At 41.8% G+C, this 26,432-nt stretch overlaps 1 protein-coding gene and 1 long non-coding RNA gene across 2 annotated transcripts in view; one reads left to right on the forward strand and one right to left on the reverse strand.

Annotated features, from left to right (window-relative positions):
* Nucleotides 1-26,432, forward strand: part of LOC139757283 (uncharacterized) — a 357,868-nt gene that overhangs the window by 204,079 nt on the left and 127,357 nt on the right. The gene's annotated exons all lie outside the window — the stretch shown is intronic.
* Nucleotides 1-26,432, reverse strand: part of LOC139757279 (uncharacterized) — a 791,816-nt gene that overhangs the window by 112,828 nt on the left and 652,556 nt on the right. The window contains exon 28 of the mRNA XM_071677629.1: nucleotides 14,685-14,812. Within this exon, the coding sequence (XP_071533730.1) occupies nucleotides 14,685-14,812 (128 nt within the window). The remainder of the gene's footprint in view (nucleotides 1-14,684; nucleotides 14,813-26,432) is intronic.

The following is a 26,432-nucleotide window of genomic DNA, read 5'->3' on the forward strand; positions in this document are numbered from 1 at the left end:
ATTATTGACGTACATATTAACTTGTACATCAGTCATCACACACACTCACTTCTCTGCAGAGTGGTAGACACTACCTTAACTTCCTGCTAAGGAACATGGTTTCTCCCTGTGGGACATTGCTTAGTTCCTAGTTTGGGGACCAATGTTTTCCTAAAGTACAGCTCTCACTTAATAACTCAAATAAGCAGTGTTTCAATAATATTACAGTGAAATTATTGGTAAAATTATTGGTAAACTTTGGTAGATAAACGTATTTTTCCTCAATAACATGATCACTTCACTCACCACATTAATGTACATCTTTTTAACTCACTAGCCCTGACTGAATTCATGCAAGTTCTGCTTGGACACCAGACACCATGTTCCTCAGGTGCAACCTTGTCCCCCCAGTGGATCAAGCAAGGAGCCTTGTTTCTTTTAGATCTGAATGCCCGCCAATGCAGTAGTTGCAAGGGGGCTGTGTCACAACCATAAAGGATAAACATGAAATAAAACCATGAAAACTATTTATAGACTCCTTGAACTGACCAGGAACTGAATCAGCAAGATTCTCAAACCATATAGGGTCAACCTTTGTCCAAACTCTATGAATGGCCACCTCCAGCTTAGTTAATGATGAAGTATCCCTGTTACATAATTTCATTTTCTTTAACCAACACAAGTTTTCAATCGAATTCAAAGCCAGTGAATTCCTAGGCCAATCACTGAAAAACTATACTGCACAGTCCTTAAGCCAATCAATAGTTTGGCAGGAATTCCCATTATGCAAGAACTCTTCAGCCTTGCACTTTTTAAACAAAGCTGAAAGATGGTCACACAATGATTCAATGTAACTAAGCCTGTTCACAGTTTCATTCTTTGGTAATACTACAAGGTCCCCAACACATAGTAAATTAAATGAAATATTCCCATACCATAAGTGAAGCAGGGGACTTTAGAGTGCTTGCAATGTACTTTGGGGCAAATGAATCACAGCTTGGTCAACTATACACACGCCCGCCACGGACACCTGTCACAGAAAAAGTGGATTCATCACTCCACAAGACACTTCTGAAGTTAGCCGTATCGCAAGCTACATATATCTTGCAAAAATCAACTCTTTTCTTCTGGTGCCTACAAGTTATGAGCAATTTGGCACACAACCAAGAGGGGTATAAGGGTGGTACTTACAGGGAAGGAGTGTTAATGAATGAGAGATGTATGAAAGAAAGTGATTAGAGGTGAAGAGGAAGGTGCAGGAGTTGTTAAGGCAATTGAGAGTTGAGGGGAACAAGTATCAGTAAACTTCAGTAAGAGTAAGAAGATGCTTTGGAAGGAGGTTAATAGCGTACAAAAAACAAGAGAACAAATGGGAACATCACTGATAGGGGCAAGTGGGGAAGTGGTAAAAGGTAATGATATAGTGAGGAGATGAAGTGAATATTTTGAAAAACTGTTGAATACGTGGAGTGAAAAGGATCTTGAGTAATCGGGGTTTGAATATGCAGGAGGGTGAAAGAATGCAAAGGGTAGAATGAACTGGAACTGTGTGGTTTACTGGGGTCAACATGTTTTAAATTGACTGAACTAGGGCATATGAAACAGCTGGAAGAAACCATGGAAAGGTCTGTGGATTGGTTATGGATTGGGGGCTATGGTTTTGCTGCATTGCACATGACAGCATCGAGAATAGTTGAGTGAATGTGGCCTTTCCTTGTCAATTCATGAGGCTGCCTCGTTAACGTAGGAGACGGATTGAGTATGGAAGAAACTTTAGTGAGGTAGCACAAGGAACAGATGAAGAAATAGCCTCGTTCATTCAGCCACACAATAAGAATAATAATAATATTGATAATAATAATGATAATAATAATAATAGGGGAGAAAGAATACTTCCCATGCATTCCTCACGTGTCGTTGAAGGCGACTAAAGGGGACAGGAGTGGGGGCTACAAACCCTCCCCTCCTTGTATTTTGACTTTCTAAAAGGGGAAACAGAAGAAGGAGTCATGCGGGGAGTGCTCATCCTCCACGAAGACTCAGATTGGGGTGTGTAAATGTTGTGTGGATGTAACCAAGATGAGAAAAAAAGGAGAAATAAGTAGTATGTTTGAGGAACCTGGATGTTTTGGCTCTGAGTAAAACGAAGCTCAAGGGTAAAGGGGAAGAGTGGTTTGGGAATGTTTTGGGAGTAAAATCAGGGGATGGTGATAGGACAAGAGCAAGGGAAGGAGTAGCACAACTCCTCAATCAGGAGTGGTCGGAGTATGTGATTGAGTGTAAGAAAGTAAGCTCTAGATTGATATGGGTAAATCTGAAAGTGGATGGAGAAAGATGGGTGATTATTGGTGCATATGCACCTGGGCATGAGAAGAAAAATTATGACGCAAGTGTTTTGGGAGCAGCTGAGTGAGTGTGTTACTAGTTCTGATGCATGAGACTGGGTTATAGTGATAGGTGATTTGAATGCAAAGTTGAGTAATGTGGCAGTTGAGGGAATAATTGGTGTACATGCGGTGGTGTTCAGTGTTGTAAATGGAAATGGTGAAGAGCTTGGAGATTTGTGTGCTGAAAAAGGACTGGTGATTGGGATACCTGGTTTAAAAAGAGAGGTATACATAAGAATACGTATGTAAGTAGGAGAGATGGCCAGAGGTCTGATCATTATTTTGTGGAGGCAAAGGTGAAGATTTGTAGAGGTTTTCAGAAGACAGAATGATGGGGTGAAGAAAGTGGTGAGAATAAGTGAGCTTGGGAAGGAGACTTGTGTGAGGAAGCACCAGGAGAGACTGAGTGCAGAATGGAAAAAGGTGAGAACAAAGGATGTAAGAGGAGTGGGGGAAGAATGGGGTGTATTCAGGAGAGCAGTGATGGCTTGCGCAAAAGATGCTGGTGGCATGAGAAGCGTGGGAGGTGGGCAGATTAGAAAGGGTAGTGAGTGGTGGGAAGAAGTAACATTATTAGTGAAAGAGAAGAGAGAGACTTTTGGACGAGTTTTGCAGGGAAATAGTGCAAATGACTGGAAGATGTATAAAAGAAAGAGGCAGGAGGTCAGGAGAAAGGTGCAAGAGGTGAAAAAGAGGGCAAATGAGAGTTGGGGTGAGAGAGTATCATTAAATTTTAGGGAGAACAAAAATGTTTTGGAAGGAGGTAAATGAAGTGCGTAAGACAAGAGGACAAATGGGAACATTGGTGGAGGGGGCTAATGGAGAGGTGATAAGTAGTGGTGATGTGAGATGGAGTGAGTATTTTGAAGGTTTGTTGAATGTGTTAGATGATAGAGTGGCAGATAAAGGGTATTTTGGTCGAGGTGGTGTGTGAAGTGAGAGGTTTAGGGAGAATGATTTGGTAAACAGAGAAGAGGTAGTAAAAGCTTTGCAGAAGACGAAAGCTGGCAAGGCAGTGGGTTTGGATGGTATTGCAGTGGAATTTATTAAAAAAGGGGGTGACTGTATTGTTGACTTGCTGGTAAGGATATTTAATGTATGTATGACTCATGGTGAGGTGCTGAGGATTGGTAGAATGCATACATAGTGCCATTGTACATAGGCAAAGGAGATAAAGGTGAGTGCTCAAATTACAGAGGTATAAGTTTGTTGAGTATTCCTGGGAAAATATAGGGGAGGGTATTGATTGAGAGGGTGAAGGCATGTACAGAGCGTCAGATTGGGGAAGAGCAGTGTGGTTTCAGAACTGGTGGAGGATGTGTGGATCAGGTGTTTGCTTTGAAGAATGTATGTGAGAAATACTTAGAAAAGCAAATGGATTTGTATGTAGCATTTATGGATCTGAAGAAGACATGATAGAGTTAATAGAGATGCTCTGTGGAAGGTATTAAGAATATATGGTGTGGGAGGAAAGTTGTTTCAAGCAGTGGAAAGTTTTTATTGAGGATGTAAGGCATGTGTGCGAGTGGGAAGAGAGGAAAGTGATTGGTTCTCAGTGAATGTAGGTTTGCGGCAGGGATGCGTCATGTCTCATGGTTGTTTAATTTGTTTATGGATGGGGTTGTTAGGGAAGTGAATGCAAGAGTTTTGGAGAGAGGGGCAAGTATGCAGTCTGCTGGGGATGAGAGAGCTTGGGAAACGAGTCAGTTGTTGTTCGCTGATGATACAGCGCTGGCGGCTGATTCATGCGAGAAACTGCAGAAGCTGGTGACTGAGTTTGGTAAAGTGTGTGAAAGAAGAAAGCTGAGAGTAAATGTGAATAAGAGTAAGGTTATTAGGTATAGTAGAATTGAGGGACAAGTCAACAGGGAGATAAGTTTGAATGGAGAAAAACTGGAGGAAGTCCAGTGTTTTAGATATCTGGAAGTGGATTTGGCAGCGGATGAAACCATGGAAGAGGAAGTGAATCATAGGGTGGGGGAGGGGGCGAAAGTTCTGGGAACGTTGAAGAATGTGTGGAAGTCGAGAACATTATCTCGGAAAGCAAAAATGGGAATGTTTGAAGGAATAGTGGTTCCAAGAATGTTATATGGATGCGAGGCGTGGGCTATAGAGAGTTGTGCGGAGGAGGGTGGATGTGCTGGAAATGAGATGTTTGAGGACAATATGTGGTGTAAGGTGGTTTGATTGCGTAAGTAATGAAAGGGTAAGAGAGATGTGTGGAAATAAAAAGAGTGTGGTTGAGAGAGCAGTAGAGGGTGGTTTGAAATGGTTTGGTCACATGGAGAGAATAAGTGAGGAAAGATTGACAAAGAGGATATATGTGTCAGAGGTGGAGGGAACGAGGAGAAGTGGGAGACCAAATTGGAGGTGGAAGGATGGAGTGAAAAATATTTTGAGCAATTGGGGCCTGAACATGCAGGAGGGTGAAAGGTGTGCAAGGAATAGAGTGAATTGGAATGATATGGTGTACTGGGGTCGACGTGCTGTCAATGGATTGAACCAGGGCATGTGAAGCGTCTGGGATAAACCATGGAAAGTTCTGTGGGGCCTGGATATGGAAAGGGAGCTGTGGTTTTGGTGCATTATACAAGACAGGTAGAGACTGAGTGTGAACGAATGTGGCCTGTGTTGTCTTTTCCTAGCGCTACCTCGCGTGCATATGGGGGGAGGGTTTTGTCATTTCATGTTTGGCGGGGTGGCGACAGGAATGAATAAAGGCAGGAAGTATGAATTATGTACATGTGTATATATGTATGTCTGTGTATGTATATATATGTATACATTGAAATGTTTAGGTATGTATATGTGCATGTGTGGATGTGTATGTATATGCATGTGTATGTGGGTGGGTTGGGCCATTCATTCATCTATTTCCTTGTGCTACCTTGCTAACGCGCGAGACAGCAACAAAGTATAGTAAAAATATAAAATTATTTTATATTCTTTTTATTTTATCCCTGGGGATAGGAGAGAAAGAATACTTCCCACGTATTCCTCACGTGTCGTAGAAGGCGACTAAAGGGGACTGGAGCCGGGGGCTGGAAACCCTCCCCTCCTTGTATTTCAACATTCTAAAAGGGGAAACAGAAGGAGTCACACGGGAAGTGCTCCTCCTCCTTGAAGGCTCATTTTGGGGTGTCTAAATGTGTGTGGATGTAACCAAGATGAGAAAAAAGGAGAGATAGGTAATATGTTTGAGGAATGGAACCTGGATGTTTTGGCTCTGAGTGAAACGAAGCTCAAGGGTAAAGGGGAAGAGTGGTTTGGGAATGTCTTGGGAGTAAAGTCAGGGGTTAATGAGAGGACAGGAGCAAGGGAAGGAGTAGCACTACTCTTGAAACAGGAGTGGTGGGAGTATGTGATAGTGTAAGAAAGTAGACTCTAGATTGATATGGGTAAAACTGAAAGTGGATGGAGAAAGATGGGTGATTATTGGTGCATATGCACCTGGACATGAGAAAAGAGATCATGAGAGGCAAGTGTTTTGGGAGTAGCTGAGTGAGTGTGTTAGTAGTTTTGATGCACGAGACCGCGTTATAGTGATGGGTGATTTGAATGCACAGGGGAGTAATGTGGCAGTTGAGGGAATAATTGGTGTACATGGGGTGTTCAGTGTTGTAAATGGTGAAGAGCTTGTAGATTTATGTGCTGAAAAAGGACTGGTGATTGGGAATACCTGGTTTAAAAAGAGAGATATACATAAGTATACATATGTTAGTAGGAGAGATGGCCAGAGAGCGTTATTGGACTACATTTTAACTGATAGGCGCACGAAAGAGAGACTTTTGGATGTTAATGAGCTGGGAGATGCAACTAGAGGGATGTCTGCTCATTATCTTGTGGAGGCAAAGGTGAAGATTTGTAAAGGTTTTCAGAAAAGAAGAGAGAATGTTGGGGTGAAGAGAGTGGTGAGAGTAAGTGAGCTTCGGAAGGAGACTTGTGTGAGGAAGTACCAGGAGAGACTGAGTACAGATTGGAAAAAGGTGAGAGCAAGGAACATAAGGGGAGTGGTGGAGGAATGGGATGTATTTAGGGAAGCAGTGATGGCTTGCGCAAAAGATGCTTGTGGCATGAGAAGCGTGGGAGGTGGGCAGATTAGAAAGGGTAGAGTGGTGGGATGAAGAAGTAAGATTTTATTGAAAGAGAAGAGAGAGGCATTTGGATGATTTTTGCCGGGAAATAATGCAAATGACTGGGAGATATATAATAGAAAGATGCAGGAGGTCATTAGATGGGTGATTTGAATGCAAAGGGAAGTAATGAGGCAGATGAGGGAATAATTGGTGTACATGGGGTGTTCAGTGTTGTAAATGGAAATGGTGAAGAGCTTGTAGATTTATGTGCTGAAAAAGGACTGGTGATTGGGAATACCTGGTTTAAAAAGAGAGATATATGTAAGTATACGTATGTAAGTAAGAGAGATGGCCATAGAGCGTTACTGGATTACGTGTTAACTGATAGGCGCGCACGAAAGAAAGAATTTTGGATGTTAATGTGCTGAGAGGTGCAACTGGAGGGATGTCTAATCATTATCTTGTGGAGGCGAAGGTGAAGATTTGTAGAGGTTTTCAGAATAGAAGAAAGAACGTTGGGGTGAAGAGAGTGGTGAGAGTAAGTGAGCTTGGGAAGGAGACTTGTGTGAGGAAGTACCAGGAGAGACTGAGTACAGAATGGAAAAAGGTGAGAACAAAGGATGGAAGGGGAGTGGTGGAGGAATGGGATGTATTTAGGGAAGCAGTGATGGCTTGTGCAAAAGATGCTTGTGACATGAGAAGTGTAGGAGGTTTTCAGATTAGAAAGGGTAGTGAGTGGTGGAATGAAGAAGTAAGATTATTAGTGAAAGAGAAGAGAGAGGGATTTGGATGATTTTTGCAGGGAAATAATGCAAATGACTAGGAGATGTATAAAAGAAAGAGGCAGGAGGTAAAGAGAAAGGTGCAAGAGGCGAAAAAGAGGGTAAATGAGAGTTGGGGTGAGAGAGTATCATTAAATTTTAGGTAGAATAAAAAGATTTTTTGGAAGGAGGTAAATAGAGTGCGTAAGACAAGGGAACAAATGGGAACATCAGTGAAGGGGGCAAATGGGAAGGTGATAACAAGTAGTGGCAATGTGAGAAGGAGATGGAGTGAGTATTTTAAAGGTTTGTTAAATGTGTTTGATGACAGGGTGGCAGATATAGGTGTTTTAGTCGAGGTGGTGTGCAAAGTGAGAGGGTTAGGGAGAATGATTTGGTAAACAGAGAAGAGGTAGTAAAAGCTTTGCAGAAGGTGAAAGCCAGCAAGGCAGTGGGTTTGGATGGTATTGCAGTGGAACTTATTAAAAAAGGGGGTGACTGTATTGTTGACTGGTTGGTAAGGTTATTTAATGTATGTATGACTCATGGTGAGGTGCCTGAGGACTCACGGAATGCTTGCATAGTGCCATTGTACAAAGGTAAAGGGGATAAGAATGAGTGCTCAAATTACAAAGGTATAAGTTTGTTGAGTATTCCTGGGAAATTATATGGGAGGGTATTGATTGAGAGGGTGAAGGCATGTACAGAGCATCATATTGGGAAAAAGCTGTGTGGTTTCAGAAGTGGTAGAGGATGTGTGGATCAGGTGTTTGCTTTGAAGAATGTATGTGAGAAATACTTAGAAAAGCAAATGGATCTGTATGTAACATTTATGGATCTGGAGAAGGCATAAGATAAAGTTGATAGCGATGCTTGGAAGATATTAAGAATATATGGTGTGGGAGGTAAGTTGTTCAAAGCAGTGGAAAGTTTTATTGAGGATAAGGCATGTGTACGTGTAGGAAGAGAGGAAAGTGATTGGTTCTCAGTGAATTTTGGTTTGCGGCAGGGGTGCATGATGTCTCCATGGTTGTTTAATTTGTTTATGGATGGGGTTGTTAGGGAGATGAATGGAAGAGTTTTGGAGAGAAGGGCAAGTATGCAATCTGTTGTGGATGAGAGAGCTTGGGAAGTGAGTCAGTTGTTGTTCACTGATGATACAGCGCTGGTAGCCGATTCAGATGAGAAACTGTAGAAGCTGGTGACTGAGTTTGGTAAAGTGCGTGAAAGAAAAAAGCTTAAAGTAAATGTGAATAAGAGCAAGGTTATTAGGTACAGTAGGGTTGAGGGACAAGTTAATTTGGAGGTAAGTTTGAATGGAGAAAAACTGGAGGAAGTGAAGGGTTTTAGATATCTGGGAGTGGATTTGGCAGCAGATGGAACCATGGAAGCGGAAGTGAATCATAGGGTGGGGGAGGGGAAGAAAGTTCTGGGAGCGTTGAAAAGTCTGTGGAAGTCGAGAATATTATCTTGGAAAGCAAAAATGGGTATGTTTGAAGGAATAGTGGCTCTAACTATGATATATGGTTGCGAGGTGTGGGCTATAGATAGCGTTGTGCATAGGAGGGTGGATGTGCTGGAAATGAGATGTTTGAGGACAATATGTGGTGTGAGGTGGTTTGATCGAGTAAGTAATGAAAGGGTACGAGAGATGTGTGGTAATAAAAAGAGTGTGGTTGATAGAGCAGAAGAGGGTGTTTTGAAATGGTTTGGTCACATGAAGAGAATGAGTGAGGAAAGATTGACAAAGGGGATATATGAGTCAGAGGTGGAGGGAACGAGGAGAAGTGGGAGACCAAATTGGAGGTGGAAAGATGGAGTGAATAAGATTTTGAGTGATCGGGGCATGAACGTGCAGGAGGGTGAAAGGCATGGAAGGAATAGAGTGAATTGGAACGATGTGGTATACCGAGGTCGACGTGCTGTCAATGGATTGAACCAGGGCATGTGAAGCATCATGTGGGGCCTGGATGTGGAAAGGGAGCTGTGGTTTCGGTGCATTATACATAACAGCTAGAGACTGAGTGTGAACAAATGTGGCCTTTGTTGTCTTTTCCTAGTGTTACCTCGCGCACATGCAGGGGAGGGGGTTTTCATTTCATGTGTGGCGTGGTGGCAACAGGAATGAATAAGGGCAGACAGTATGAATTATGTACATGTGTATATATGTATATGTCTGTGTGTGTATATATATATATGTATACATTGAGATGTATAGGTATGTATATGAGCGTGTGTGGACGTGTATGTGGGTGGGTTGGGCCATTCTTTTGTCTGTTTCCTTGCGCTACCTTGCTAATGCGGGAGAGAGTGATGAAGTATAATAAATAAATTAATATAAATATAATAATAATAAAGATTACAATGGTAATATACAAAGATACACACATAGTTATTCACAGAAAGAGGTCCAATCAGTGATCATCCCTTTTTCAAGATTTTGGAGGATCTACAACTCAGAAAGCCTATCATGGGCAAGTAAAGGGCCTGTCAGTGGTATATGCACTAGATATTCAGTTTAACTACCAAATTTTGTGGGCTTAATTGGTGTTTTGGAGTGGAAGCTTCTCACGTTCATATCAAAAGGGTTCATATCAAACATGAGTGAATCATAATGTTTTCTTTCTACTTTTCTTCTTACAAGGAGACTCAATTTATGGATAACACTGCAAAGTAAAAGTGCAAAAAGTCAGTGAAAGAAAGTGCAGCTTGATCAAGGGGAGCAGAATTTGTTTCTACATATACCCAAAAAGCGACACTTTTGGCAGTTAAAACATCTGAACTCTCCTCAGGTTGTACGATAATTTACTCTAGGTTCATTAAGGGCACTAATGTCACTTTGATGGATAATCTAAAACCTTTACCACTGCATGAAACAGAAATGACGAGCATGGACTCAGTTACAAAGCTGTACCAAGACTAGTAAGTCAAAACCACAACTGTAAAGAGAAGGCTAAAGATTAAAGTGAAAAATGGCTCTAGATGAAAGGACCAGAGAGCAAATGTTTGGGCATGTCGTGGAAACTTGTGATGGAGCAAGATCAGAGGATAACACAACTAAAGCTAGAGTAAAAAACAATGAGGAAGCATTTCAAGGTTCGTGAAGGAAGTGATTACACTAGAGAGAAACAGAAACACAGTTTAGGGGAGGGGGTTAGGAGATACCAAATCCATGGAAAGATGAAGCCAATAAAAAGCAGATGAAGTTTGATGTGTCTTCTCTGGAGTTATTAGAGTATGGGTAATCAGGAAAAATCTATTGACACTATTGGTCAAGGAAACTTTTCTCTGCTTCTAACAACTTGCCTCCCACACCATATATTCTTAAAACCTTCCACAGAGCATCTCTATCAACTCTATCATATGCCTTCTCCAGATCCATAAATGCTACATACAAATCCATTTGTTTTTCTAAGTATTTCTCACATACATTCTTCAAAGCAAACACCTGATCCACACATCCTCTACCACTTCTGAAACCACACTGATCTTCCCCAATCTGATGCTCTGTACACGCCTTCACCCTCTCAATCAATACCCTCCCATATAATTTACCAGGAATACTCAACAAACTTATACCTCTGTAATTTGAGCACTCACTCTTATCCCCTTTGCCTTTGTACAATGGCACTATGCAAGCATTCAGCCAATCCTCAGGCACCTCACCATGAATCATACCTACATTAAATAACCTTACCAACCAGTCAACAATACAGTCACCCCCTTTTTTAATAAATTCCACTGCAATACCATCCAAACCTGCTGCTTTGCCGGCTTTCATCTTCCGTAAAGCTTTTACTACCTCTTCTCAATTTACCAAATCATTTCCCCTAACCCTCTCACTTTGCACACCACCTCGACCAAAACACCCTATATCTGCCACTCTATCATCAAACGCATTCAACAAACCTTCAAAATACTCACTCCATCTCCTTCTCACATCACCACTACTTGTTATCACCTCCCCATTAGCCCCCTTCACTGAAGTTCCCATTTGCTCCCTTGTCTTACGCACTTTATTTACCTCCTTCCAAAACATCTTTTTATTCTCCCTGAAATCTAATGATACTCTCTCACCCCAACTCTCATTTGCCCTCTTTTTCACCTCTTGCACCTTTCTCTTGACCTCCTGCCTCTTTCTTTTATACCTCTCCCACTCCTTTGCATTTTTTCCCTGCAAAAATCGTTCAAATGCCTCTCTCTTCTCTTTCACTAATAATCTTACTTCTTCATCCCACCACTCACTACCTTTTCTAATCAACCCACCTCCCACGCTTCTCATGCCACAAGCATCTTTTGCGCAAGCCATCACTGCTTCCCTAAATACATCCCATTCCTCCCCTACTCCCCTTACCTCCTTTGTTCTCACCTTTTTCCATTCTGTACTCAGTCTCTCCTGGTACTTCCTCACACAAGTCTCCTTCCCAAGCTCACTTACTCTCACCACTCTCTTCACCCCAACATTCTCTCTTCTCTTCTGAAAACCCCCACAAATCTTCACCTTCGCTTCCACAAGATAACGATCAGACATCCCTCCAGTTGCACCTCTCAGCACATTAACATCCAAAAGTCTCTCTTTCGTGCGTCTATCAATTAACACGTAATCCAATAACGCTCTCTGGCCATCTCTCCTACTTACATACGTATACTTATGTATATCTCACTTTTTAAACCAGGTATTCCCAATCACCAGTCCTTTTTAAGCACACAAATCTACAAGCTCTTCACCATTTCCATTTACAGCACTGAACACTCCATGTATACCAATTATTCCCTCAACTGCCACATTACTTACCTTTGCATTCAAATCACCCATCACTATAACCCGGTCTTGTGCATCAAAACCACTAACACACTCATTCAGCTGCTCCCAAAACACTTGCCTCTCATGATCTTTCTTCTCATGCCCAGGTGCATATGCACCAATAATCACCCATCTCTCTCCATCAACTTTCAGTTTTACCCATATCAATCTAGAATTTACTTTCTTACACTCTATCACATACTCCCACAACTCCTGATTCAGGAGTAGTGCTACTCCTTCCCTTGCTCTTGTCCTCTCACTAACCCCTGACTTTACTCCCAAGACATTCCTAAACCACTCTTCCCCTTTACCCTTTAGCTTCGTTTCACTCAGAGCCAAAACATCCAGGTTCCTTTCCTTAAACACACTACCTGTCTCTCCTTTTTTCTCATCTTGGTTACATCCACACACATTTAGACACCCCAATCTGAGCCTTCGAGGAGGATGAGCACCCCTCGTGTGACTCCTTCTTCTGTTTCCCCTTTTAGAAAGTTAAAATACAAGGAGGGAAGGGTTTCTGGCCCCCTGCTCCCGTCCCCTTTAGTCGCCTTCTACGACACGTGAGGAATGCGCGGGAAGCATTCTTTCTACCCTATCCCCAGGGATATTTCCATAAATTCACCAGCAGTCAGTTGTTGGTTATGGAGCAGTTAATCAGGCTACGGGATTCAGAGGGAACTATTGAACAGGATGGTAGACAGATAAGCGAGGAATTCAACTACAAATTCAAGTGTGCTTATACAGCAGAAGACACTACAGTCCTATCACCAATGAGATGGAATGGATAGGAAGTTTTGAAAATCATCGAGATATCTAGAAAAGATATTACAAGAAAACAAAAAGGACAACCCATACAAGGCTCATGGTCTTAATAAAATTTCATACATGCTACAGATGTGTGCAGATACACAAGATAAACCACTTTCGCTGCTATTCAAGGTTTCATCGGAGACAGGCATAACACCAAGGGGATGGAAAAGGGCAAACTTCATACCTGTATACATGAAAGGGAACCAGGAACAGGCGTTGAACTACAGACCATTCTCAATAACAAATGTGGTGTGTGAAGTTCTGGAAAAGATTATTAGAAAGCAAGTGGATGATTTTCAGCAGAGGAAAGATTTCCTAATAGAGAGCCTAAGTTTTAGGGAAAGGAGGTTATGTGTAACTAGCCTTTTAGAGTTATATGAGAGTGAGGTCATTCCTGTACAAAAGGGAAGGCTGGGTGTACTTTCTGTATCTGGACTGCAAGAAAGCATTTGGCACTATGCTGCACAGGAGGTTGATTGAGAAGCTGGATTGCCAAGCAGGAATAATGAAAAATTCCTCTGACAGGAGACTGACACTGTGCTGCACAGGAGGCTGATTGAGAAGCTGGATTGCCAAGCAGGAATATGATAACAGACTATCTTGACAGGAGGGAAGAAAGGATGCATGCTATAGGAGCCTTTTCTAAACAGGATGAGGTGACCAGAAGAATGCAACAGGGTTTGATTGTCGGACCATCACTCTTCTTGATCTACATTAGTGACCTGCCTGAAGGTAAGGAATCTTTCCTGAATATGTTTGCAGATGATGCAAAAATCATGAAGGAACTGAAAATTGAGGGGGATTGCATCAGTTTGCTAGGAGACTCAACCCGAGCAAACAGGAAAGTAATGAGGATGGGACAATTTCAAGGTATAAACTTCGGGTTTCTGTGTGTGAGGACCTGGGAGTAAACATCATCCCTACCCTGTTACCAGAGTCCCATATTATTAGAATAATTAAGGTCACAAACTGACTGCTCACAAAAATCAGAATAGCTTTCAAGTATATGGATTAGGAATTATTTAGGAAACTACTGATATTCCATATATGGCCAAAACTATAAAATGCTTCTCAAGTTTAGTCATCACACCTAAAGAAGCACAAACAGCTCTTTGAGGTCCAGAGAAGGGCAAAAAAGATGGTACAAGAATTAAGAGAGCTATGATACTGGTAAGGGCTGGAGACTAAATTTACTCAACTTGGAAAAAAAGAGTGAGTGGTGACCTGATCACAAATTTTACATCTTTAAAAGAGATCAATGAAGTTGAGAGTGGACAGTTCTTTGACAGACCCAGGGATAGAGCAACCAGAGGATATAACATGAAATAAAATAAGAAACTCACAATTAAAGATGTAAAAAAAAACCTTTGTAGTATAAGAGCGGTGGATGAATAGAAGAGACCGACTGAGGGCATGGTTAAATCAAACAGCATATATAAACTTGAGAAGTATGACAGCAGAGTGTTCAAGAAATGAGGCCCTAAGACTGTACAACTCCTTCCCTGTACAGTACAAATAGCTAATAAGGTAATTAATATTCAGGAACTCTTTAAAAATCAGAACTGACATGTTGATAAGATGATATACTAGGACATTGCATAATGAATTTTGAAAGATTTGAAGAAATATTCCTGTAGTAAGAAAATTATGAATATGTATAAAAAAAAAATTATGAAAACACATGACAGGTAAGCTATGAAATTTTAAGTGCTAACAATATAAAAAAGTTTTATATGGTATGACAAAAAAAGTAACAGTGTTTTGAGCGAAAAATTTACTCTTGCCATACTTAGACAGGTAATCACTGATTTGAGAAGGATTAGGCTCACCTTCAGTGTAATTATTTCAAAGTTTATTTGGTTCTGACCTTCAACATAGCAGCTTTGTCTGCAAAAGTGACTGCTCCAGGTACAATGTTGGAAATCGGTGCTGCTGTTCCCCCATCCTGTCCAGGCTGACCAGGTGGACCAGGTAGTCCAGGTGCCCCAGGAGGACCTATATGGCAAAATAACATAGTAGCAATTTTCATCAAAAATTACCAACTCTAATAAACATATGAAAAATGCAAATATTTCACAAAAAGTTCATTTATCTTATTAGAACACTAATGTTATATACAGCTTTTATGAAATACAGCAAAGTGTAGTCATTATCATAATGCCACATTATTAACAGCTAAATTGTGTTTGAAAATGTTCAGCCTTTTCTTTCAACAGTTATAGTTATGTTCATCTCTGTGAAAGAGAATCCTTTCTTTACTGCAATGTTCTATATGAATTTGAAAGGAGATCTTTTAGATTTGTCCAAAATCAATTAACAGACTTAGCCAATTTGCCTAAAACATAAGCTATGGCTTATTGTTATAGCCATGATTTTTCTTCTTAGGCAGCAAAGGGGACTGGGGTTAATCCAATGACAAATATACCACGATAAAATGTAACTAATACGTTACATTTCTAGTCTAAATATCCTTTGTCTGAAAATATTTAATATTTGAATGACCCCACATCCATAATGACAAGTTTTGAATCCATTGCAGCAATGATCCTTGCTTTTTTGTTTTCTATTGATTTCCTGTTTTTCCTTGTTCCTCACTTACACTCGCATCTAGCAAGCATCTGACCCTCAACACTTCATGTATGTAACTGCTGAACTCTGCCACAGTCTATGATGCATTAGTTACAAGTGAACATAAGGAATTGTTTAGGATGAGTCCAATGAATGAATTCTTTTCATTTACTTCATGGAAAAGTGTGTGAAAAGAGAAAGTTAAGAGTAAATGTGAATAAGAGCAAGGTTATTAGGTACAGTAGGGTTGACGGACATGTTAACTGGGATGTAAGTCTGAATGGAGAAAAACTGGAGGAAGTCAAAAGTTTTAGATATCTGGGAATGGACTTAGCAGTGAATGGAACCATGGAAGCAGAAGTGAGTCATAGGGTGCAGGAGGGGGTGAAGATTATGGGAGTGATGAAGAATGTATGGAAGGAGAGAATGTTATCTCAGAGAGCAAAAATGGGTATGTTTGAAGGAATAGCAGTTCCAACAATGGTATAAGGTTGTGAAACATGGGCTATAGATAGGGTTGTTTGGAGGAGGGTGGATGTGTTGGAAATGAAATGTTTTAGGACAATACGTGGTGTGAGGTGGTTTGATTGAGTAAGTAATGAAAGGGTAAGAGAGATGTGTGGTAATAAAAAGAGTGTAGTTGAGAGAGCAGAAGTGGGGGGAGGCTGGAAATCCTCCTCTCCAGTTTTTACTTTTCCAAAAGAAGGAACAGAAAAGGGGGCCAAGTGAGGATATTTCCTCAAAGGCTCAGTCCTCTCTTATTAATGCTACCTCGCTAATGCAGGAAATGGCAAATAGTATGAATAATTAGGGTTGAGGGTCAAGTCAATTGGGAGGTGAGTTTGAATGGAGAAAAACTGGAGGAAGTGAAGTGTTTTAGATATCTGGGAGTGGATCTGGCAGCGGATGGAAACATGGAAGCGGAAGTGGATCATAGGGTGGGGGAGGGGGCGAAAATTCTGGGAGCCTTGAAGAATGTGTGGAAGTCGAGAACATTATCTCGGAAAGCAAAAATGGGTATGTTTGAAGGAATAGTGGTTCCAACAATGTTGTATGGTTGCGAGGCGTGGACTATGGATAGAGTTGTGCGCAGGAGGATGGATGTGCTGGAAATGAGATGTTTGAGGACAATGTGTGGTGTGAGGTGGTTTGATCGAGTAAGTAACGTAAGGGTAAGAGAGATGTGTGGAAATAAAAAGAGCGTGGTTGAGAGAGCAGAAGAGGGTGTTTTGAAATGGTTTGGTCACATGGAGAGAATGAGTGAGGAAAGATTGACCAAGAGGATATATGTGTCGGAGGTGGAGGGAACGAGGAGAAGAGGGAGACCAAATTGGAGGTGGAAAGATGGAGTGAAAAAGGTTTTGTGTGATCGGGGCCTGAACTTGCAGGAGGGTGAAAGGAGGGCAAGGAATAGAGTGAATTGGAGCGATGTGGTATACCGGGGTTGACGTGCTGTCAGTGGATTGAATCAAGGCATGTGAAGCGTCTGGGGTAAACCATGGAAAGCTGTGTAGGTATGTATATTTGCGCGTGTGGACGTATGTATATACATGTGTATGGGGGTGGGTTGGGCCATTTCTTTCGTCTGTTTCCTTGCGCTACCTCGCAAACGCGGGAGACAGCGACAAAGCAAAAAAAAAAAAAAAAACTCCAAAACTCTTGCATTCACCTCCCTAACAACCCCATCCATAAACAAATTAAACAACCATGGAGACATCACACACCCCTGCCGCAAACCTACATTCACTGAGAACCAATAACTTTCCTCTCTTCCTACACGTACACATGCCTTACATCCTCGATAAAAACTTTTCACTGCTTCTAACAACTTGCCTCCCACACCATATATTCTTAATACCTTCCACAAAGCATCTCTATCAACTCTATCATATGCCTTCTCCAGGTCCATAAATGCTACACACAAATCCATTTGCTTTTCTAAGTATTTCTCACATACATTCTTCAAAGCAAACACCTGATCCACACATCCTCTACCACTTCTGAAACCACAGTGCTCTTCCCCAATCTGAGGTTCTGTACATGCCTTCACCCTCTCAATCAATACCCTCCCATATAATTTACCAGGAATACTCAACAAACTTATACCTCCGTAATTTGAGCACTCACTCTTATCCCCTTTGCCTTTGTACAATGGCACTATGCACGCATTCTGCCAATCCTCAGGCACCTCACCATGAGTCATACATACATTAAATAAGCTTACCAACCAGTCAATAATACAGTCACCCCTTTTTTAATAAATTCCACTTCAATACCATCCAAACCTGCTGCCTTGCCGGCTTTCATCTTCCGCAAAGCTTTTACTACCTCTTCTCTGTTAACCGAATCATTTTCCCTAACCCTCTCACTTTGCACACCACGTCGACCAAAACACCCTATATCTGCAACTCTGTCATCAAACACATTCAACAAACCTTCAAAATACTCACTCCATCTCCTTCTCACATCACCACTACTTGTCATCACCTCCCCATTTGCGCCCTTCACTGAAGTTCCCATTTGCTCCCTTCTCTTACGCACTTTATTTACCTCGTTCCAGAACATCTTTGTATTCTCCCTAAAATTTAATGATACTCTCTCACCCCAATTCTCATTTGCCCTCTTTTTCACCTCTTGCACCTTCCTCTTGACCTCCTGTCTCTTTCTTTTATACATCTCCCACTCAATTGCATTTTTTCCCTGCAAAAATCGTCCAAATGCCTCTCTCTTCTCTTTCACTAATAATCTTACTTCTTCATCCCACCACTCACTACCCTTTCTAATCAACCCACCTCCCACTCTTCTCATGTGAAAGAATAAAGTTAAGAGTAAATGTGAATAAGAGCAAGGTAATTAGGTACATTAGGGTTGAGGGTCAAGTCAATTGGGAGGTAAATTTGAATGGAGAAAAACTGGAGGAAGTAAAGTGTTTTAGATATCTGGGAGTGGATCTGGCAGCGGATGGAACCATGGAAGCGGAAGTGGATCATAGGGTGGGGGAGGGGGCGAAAATCCTGGGAGCCTTGAAGAATGTGTGAAAGTCGAGAACATTATCTCGGAAAGCAAAAATGGGTATGTTTGAAGGAATAGTGGTTCCAACAATGTTGTATGGTTGCGAGGCGTGGGCTATGGATAGAGTTATGCGCAGGAGGATGGATGTGCTGGAAATGAGATGTTTGAGGACAATGTGCGGTGTGAGGTGGTTTGATCGAGTGAGTAACGTAAGGGTGAGAGAGATGTGTGGAAATAAAAAGAGCGTGGTTGAGAGAGCAGAAGAGGGTGTTTTGAAATGGTTTGGGCACATGGAGAGAATGAGTGAGGAAAGATTGACCAAGAGGATATATGTGTCGGAGGTGGAGGGAACGAGGAGAAGAGGGAGACCAAATTGGAGGTGGAAAGATGGAGTGAAAAAGATTTTGTGTGATCGGGGCCTGAACATGCAGGAGGGTGAAAGGAGGGCAAGGAATAGAGTGAATTGGAGCGATGTGGTATACCGGGGTTGACGTGCTGTCAGTGGATTGAATCAAGGCATGTGAAGCGTCTGGGGTAAACCATGGAAAGCTGTGTAGGTATGTATATTTGCGTGTGTGGACGTATGTATATACATGTGTATGGGGAGGGGGCCATTTCTTTCGTCTGCTTCCTTGCGCTACCTCGCAAACGCGGGAGACAGCGACAAAGTATAATATAATATATATCTTCTTCTTTTAAACTATTCGCCATTTCCCGCATTAGCGAGGTAGCATTAAGAACAGAGGACTGGGCCTTTGAGGGAATACCCTCACCTGGCCCAATTCTCTGTTCCTTCTTTTGGGGAAAAAAAAAAAAAAACGAGAGGGGAGGATTTCCAGCCCCCCGCTCCCTCCCCTTTTAGTCGCCTTCTACGACACGCAGGGAATACGTGGGAAGTATTCTTAATCCCCTATCCCCAGGGATAATAATATATATATATATATATATATATATATATATATATATATATATATATATATATATATATATATATATTTTTTTTTTTTTTTTTAATAGAGTGTAAGAAAGTAAATTCTCGATTAATATGGGTAAAACTGAAAGTTGATGGAGAGAGGTGGGTGATTATTGGTGCATATGCACCTGGGCATGAGAAGAAAGATCAAGAGAGGCAAGTGTTTTGGGAGCAGCTGAATGAGTGTGTTAGTGGTTTTGATGCACGAGACCGGGTTATAGTGATGGGTGATTTGAATGCAAACGTGAGTAATGTGGCAGTTGAGGGAATAATTGGTATACATGGGGTGTTCAGTGTTGTAAATGGAAATGGTGAAGAGCTTGTAGATTTATGTGCTGAAAAAGGACTGATGATTGGGAATACCTGGTTTAAAAAGCGAGATATACATAAGTATACTTATGTAAGTAGGAGAGATGGCCAGAGAGCGTTATTGGATTACGTGTTAATTGACAGGCGTGCGAAAGAGAGACTTTTGGATGTTAATGTGCTGAGAGGTGCAACTGGAGGGATGTCTGATCATTATCTTGTGGAGGCTAAGGTGAAGATTTGTATGGGTTTTCAGAAAAGAAGAGTGAATGTTGGGGTGAAGAGGGTGGTGAGAGTAAGTGAGCTTGAGAAGGAGACCTGTGTGAGGAAGTACCAGGAGAGACTGAGTACAGAATGGAAAAAGGTGAGAACAATGGAAGCAAGGGGAGTGGGGGAGGAATGGGATGTATTTAGGGAATCAGTGATGGATTGCGCAAAAGATGCTTGTGGCATGAGAAGAGTGGGAGGTGGGTTGATTAGAAAGGGTAGTGAGTGGTGGGATGAAGAAGTAAGAGTATTAGTGAAAGAGAAGAGAGAGGCATTTGGACGATTTTTGCAGGGAAAAAATGCAATTGAGTGGGAGATGTATAAAAGAAAGAAACAGGAGGTCAAGAGAAAGGTGCAAGAGGTGAAAAAAAGGGCAAATGAGAGTTGGGGTGAGAGAGTATCATTAAATTTTAGGGAGAATAAAAAAAAAAAAATATATATATATATATATATATATATATATATATTTTTTTTTCTTTTTGCTTTGTCGCTGTCTCCCGCATTTGCGAGGTAGCGCAAGGAAACAGACGAAAGAAATGGCCCAACCCACCCCCATACACATGTATATACATACGTCCACACACGCAAATATACATACCTACACAGCTTTCCATGGTTTACCCCAGACGCTTCACATGCCTTGATTCAATCCACTGACAGCACGTCAACCCCGGTATGCCACATCGCTCCAATTCACTCTATTCCTTGCCCTCCTTTCACCCTCCTGCATGTTCAGGCCCCGATCACACAAAATCTTTTTCACTCCATCTTTCCACCTCCAATTTGGTCTCTCTCTTCTCCTCGTTCCCTCCACCTCCGACACATATATCCTCTTGGTCAATCTTTCCTCACTCATTCTCTCCATGTGACCAAACCATTTCAAAACACCCTCTTCTGCTCTCTCAACCACGCTCTTTTTATTTCCACACATCTCTCTTACCCTTACGTTACTTACTCGATCAAACCACCTCACACCACACATTTTCCTCAAACATCTCATTTCCAGCAGAGCATCAGATTGGGGAAGAGCAGTGTGGTTTCAGAAGTGGTAGAGGATGTGTGGATCAGGTGTTTGCTTTGAAGAATGTATGTGAGAAATACTTAGAAAAGCAAATGGATTTGTATGTAGCATTTATGGATCTGGAGAAGGCATATGATAGAGTTGATAGAGATGCTCTGTGGAAGGTATTAAGAATATATGGTGTGGGAGGCAAGTTGTTAGAAGCAGTGAAAAGTTTTTATCGAGGATGTAAGGCATGTGTACGTGTAGGAAGAGAGGAAAGTGATTGGTTCTCAGTGAATGTAGGTTTGCGGCAGGGGTGTGTGATGTCTCCATGGTTGTTTAATTTGTTTATGGATGGGGTTGTTAGGGAGGTGAATGCAAGAGTTTTGGAAAGAGGGGCAAGTATGAAGTCTGCTGGGGATGAGAGAGCTTGGGAAGTGAGTCAGTTGTTGTTCGCTGATGATACAGCGCTGGTGGCTGATTCATGTGAGAAACTGCAGAAGCTGGTGACTGAGTTTGGTAAAGTGTGTGAAAGAAGAAAGTTAAGAGTAAATGTGAATAAGAGCAAGGTTATTAGGTACAGTAGGGTTGAGGGTCAAGTCAATTGGGAGGTGAGTTTGAATGGAGAAAAACTGGAGGAAGTGAAGTGTTTTAGATATCTGGGAGTGGATCTGGCAGCGGATGGAACCATGGAAGCGGAAGTGGATCATAGGGTGGGGGAGGGGGCGAAAATTCTGGGAGCCTTGAAGAATGTGTGGAAGTCGAGAACATTATCTCGGAAAGCAAAAATGGGTATGTTTGAAGGAATAGTAGTTCCAACAATGTTGTATGGTTGCGAGGCGTGGACTATGGATAGAGTTGTGCACAGGAGGATGGATGTGCTGGATATATATATATATATATATATATATATATATATATATATATATATATATATATATATATATATATATATAATTTACCAGGAATACTCAACAAACTTATACCTCTGTAATTTGAGCACTCACTCTTATCCCCTTTGCCTTTGTACAATGGCACTATGCACGCATTCTGCCAATCCTCAGGCACCTCACCATGAGTCATACATACATTAAATAACCTTACCAACCAGTCAACAATACAGTCACCCCCTTTTTTAATAAATTCCACTGCAATACCATCCAAACCTGCTGCCTTGCCGGCTTTCATCTTCCGCAAAGCTTTCACTACCTCTTCTCTGTTTACCAAATCATTTTCCCTAACCCTCTCACTTTGCACACCACCTCGACCAAAACACCCTATATCTGCCACTCTATCATCAAACACATTCAACAAACCTTCAAAATACTCACTCCATCTCCTTCTCACATCACCACTACTTGTTATCACCTCCCCACTTGCGCCCTTCACCGAAGTTCCCATTTGCTCCCTTGTCTTACGCACTTTATTTACCTCCTTCCAGAACATCTTTTTATTCTCCCTAAAATTTAATGATACTCTCTCACCCCAACTCTCATTTGCCCTTTTATTCACCTCTTGCACCTTTCTCTTGACCTCCTGTCTCTTTCTTTTATACATCTCCCACTCAATTGCATTTTTTCCCTGCAAAAATCGTCCAAATGCCTCTCTCTTCTCTTTCACTAATACTCTTACTTCTTCATCCCACCACTCACTACCCTTTCTAATCAACCCACCTCCCACTCTTCTCATGCCACAAGCATCTTTTGCGCAATCCATCACTGATTCCCTAAATACATCCCATTCCTCCCCCACTCCCCTTACTTCCATTGTTCTCACCTTTTTCCATTCTGTACTCAGTCTCTCCTGGTACTTCCTCACACAGGTCTCCTTCTCAAGCTCACTTACTCTCACCACCCTCTTCACCCCAACATTCACTCTTCTTTTCTGAAAACCCATACAAATCTTCACCTTAGCCTCCACAAGATAATGATCAGACATCCCTCCAGTTGCACCTCTCAGCACATTAACATCCAAAAGTCTCTCTTTCGCACGCCTGTCAATTAACACGTAATCCAATAACGCTCTCTGGCCATCTCTCCTACTTACATAAATGGTAAATTATATGGGAGAGTATTGATTGAGGGGGTGAAGGCATGTACAGAGCATCAGATTGGGGAAGAGCAGTGTGGTTTCAGAAGTGGTAGAGGATGTGTGGATCAGGTGTTTGCTTTGAAGAATGTATGTGAGAAATACTTAGAAAAGCAAATGGATTTGTATGTAGCATTTATGGATCTGGAGAAGGCATACGATAGAGTTGATAGAGATGCTCTGTGGAAGGTATTAAGAATATATGGTGTGGGAGGAAAGTTGTTAGAAGCAGTGAAAAGTTTTTATCGAGGATGTAAGGCATGTGTACGTGTAGGAAGAGAGGAAAGTGATTGGTTCTCAGTGAATGTAGGTTTGCGGCAGGGGTGTGTGATGTCTCCATGGTTGTTTAATTTGTTTATGGATGGGGTTGTTAGGGAGGTGAATGCAAGAGTTTTGGAAAGAGGGGCAAGTATGAAGTCTGTTTTGGATGAGAGAGCTTGGGAAGTGAGTCAGTTGTTGTTCGCTGATGATACAGCGCTGGTGGCTGATTCATGTGAGAAACTGCAGAAGCTGGTGACTGAGTTTGGAAAAGTGTGTGGAAGAAGAAAGTTAAGAGTAAATGTGAATAAGAGCAAAGTTATTAGGTACAGTAGGGTTGAGGGTCAAGTCAATTGGGAGGTGAGTTTGAATGGAGAAAAACTGGAGGAAGTGAAGTGTTTTAGATATCTGGGAGTGGATCTGGCAGCGGATGGAACCATGGAAGTGGAAGTGGATCATAGGGTGGGGGAGGGGGCGAAAATCCTGGGAGCCTTGAGGAATGTGTGGAAGTCGAGAACATTATCTCGGAAAGCAAAAATGGGTATGTTTGAAGGAATAGTGGTTCCAACAATGTTGTATGGTTGCGAGGCGTGGGCTATGGATAGAGTGGTGCGCAGGAGGATGGATGTGCTGGAAATAAGATGTTTGAGGACAATGTGTGGTGTGAGGTGGTTTGATTGAGTGAGTAACGTAAGGGTAAGAGAGATGTGTGGAAATAAAAAGAGCGTGGTTGAGAGAGCAGAAGAGGGTGTTTTGAAGTGGTTTGGGCACATGGAGAGGATGAGTGAGGAAAGATTGACCAAGAGGATATATGTGTCGGAGGTGGAGGGAACAAGGAGAAGAGGGAGACCAAATTGGAGGTGGAAAGATGGAGTGAAAAAGATTTTGTGTGATCGGGGCCTGAACATGCAGGAGGGTGAAAGGAGGGCAAGGAATAGAGTGAATTGGAGCGATGTGGTATACCGGGGTTGACGTGCTGTCAGTGGATTGAAGCAGGGCATGTGAAGCGTCTGGGGTAAACCATGGAAAGCTGTGTAGGTATGTATATTTGCGTGTGTGGACGTATGTATATACATGTGTATGGGGGGGGGTTGGGCCATTTCTTTCGTCTGTTTCCTTGCGCTACCTCGCAAACGCGGGAGACAGCGACAAAGTATAGAAAAAAAGAAAAAAAAAAAAAAAATATATATATATATATATATATATATATATATATATATATATATATATCATGAGAAGAGTGGGAGGTGGGTTGATTAGAAAGGGTAGTGAGTGGTGGGATGAAGAAGTAAGATTATTAGTGAAAGAGAAGAGAGAGGCATTTGGATGATTTTTGCAGGGAAAAAATGCAATTGAGTGAGAGATGTATAAAAGAAAGAGACAGGAGGTCAAGAGAAAGGTGCAAGAGGTGAAAAAGAGGGCAAATGAGAGTTGGGGTGAGAGAGTATCATTAAATTTTAGGGAGAATAAAAAGATGTTCTGGAAGGAGGTAAATAAAGTGCATAAGACAAGGGAGCAAATGGGAACTTCAGTGAAGGGTGCAAATGGGGAGGTGATAACAAGTAGTGGTGATGTGAGAAGGAGATGGAGTGAGTATTTTGAAGGTTTGTTGAATGTGTTTGATGATAGAGTGGCAGATATAGGGTGTTTTGGTCGAGGTGGTGTGCAAAGTGAGAGGGTTAGGGAAAATGATTTGGTAAACAGAGAAGAGGTAGTAAAAGCTTTGCGGAAGATGAAAGCCGGCAAGGCAGCTGGTTTGGATGGTATTGCAGTGGAATTTATTAAAAAAGGGGGTGACTGTATTATTGACTGGCTGGTAAGGTTATTTAATGTATGTATGACTCATGGTGAGGTGCCTGAGGATTGGCGGAATGCGTGCATAGTGCCATTGTACAAAGGCAAAGGGGATAAGAGTGAGTGCTCAAATTACAGAGGTATAAGTTTGTTGAGTATTCCCGGTAAATTATATGGGAGGGTATTGATTGAGAGGGTGAAGGCATGCACAGAGCATCAGACTGGGGAAGAGCAGTGTGGTTTCATAAGTGGTAGAGGATGTGTGGATCAGGTGTTTGGTTTGAAGAATGTATGTGAGAAATACTTAGAAAAGCAAATGGATTTGTATGTAGCATTTATGGATCTGGAGAAGGCATATGATAGAGTTGATAGAGATGCTTTGTGGAAGGCATTAGGAATATATGATGTGGGAGGCAAGTTGTTAGAAGCAGTGAAAAGTTTTTATCGAGGATGTAAGGCATGTGTACGTGTAGGAAGAGAGGAAAGTGATTGGTTCTCAGTGAATGTAGGTTTGCGGCAGGGGTGTGTGATGTCTCCATGGTTGTTTAATTTGTTTATGGATGGGGTTGTTAGGGAGGTGAATGCAAGAGTTTTGGAAAGAGGGGCAAGTATGAAGTCTGTTGTGGATGAGAGAGCTTGGGAAGTGAGTCAGTTGTTGTTCGCCGATGATGCAGCGCTGGTGGCTGATTCATGTGAGAAACTGCAGAAGCTGGTGACTGAGTTTGGTAATTTAAAGTGTGTGAAAGAAGAAAGTTAAGAGTAAGTGTGAATAAGAGCAAGGTTATTAGGTACAGTAGGGTTGAGGGTCAAGTCAATTGGGAGGTAAGTTTGAATGGAGAAAAACTGGAGGAAGTAAAGTGTTTTAGATATCTGGGAGTGGATCTGGCAACGGATGGAACCATGGAAGCGGAAGTGAATCATAGGGTGGGGGAGGGGGGTGAAAATCCTGGGAGCCTTGAAGAATGTGTGGAAGTCGAGAACATTATCTCGGAAAGCAAAAATGGCTATGTTTGAAGGAATAGTGGTTCCAACAATGTCGTATGGTTGCGAGGAGTGGGCTATGGATAGAGTAGCGCGCAGGAGGGTGGATGTGCTGTAAATGAGATGTTTGAGGACAATATGTGATGTGAGGTGGTTTGATCGATTAAGTAATGTAAGGGTAAGAGAGATGTGTGGAAATAAGAAGAGCGTGGTTGAGAGAGCAGAAGAGGGTGTTTTGAAATGCTTTGGGCACATGGAGAGAATGAGGGAGGAAAGATTGACCAAGAGGATATATGTGTCGGAGGTGGAGGGAACGATGAGAAGTGGGAGATCAAATTGGAGGTGGAAAGATGGAGTGAAAAAGA

The sequence above is a fragment of the Panulirus ornatus genome, chromosome 2 (genome assembly GCF_036320965.1).
Source record: "Panulirus ornatus isolate Po-2019 chromosome 2, ASM3632096v1, whole genome shotgun sequence".
NCBI classification, from domain to species: Eukaryota; Metazoa; Arthropoda; class Malacostraca; order Decapoda; family Palinuridae; genus Panulirus; species Panulirus ornatus.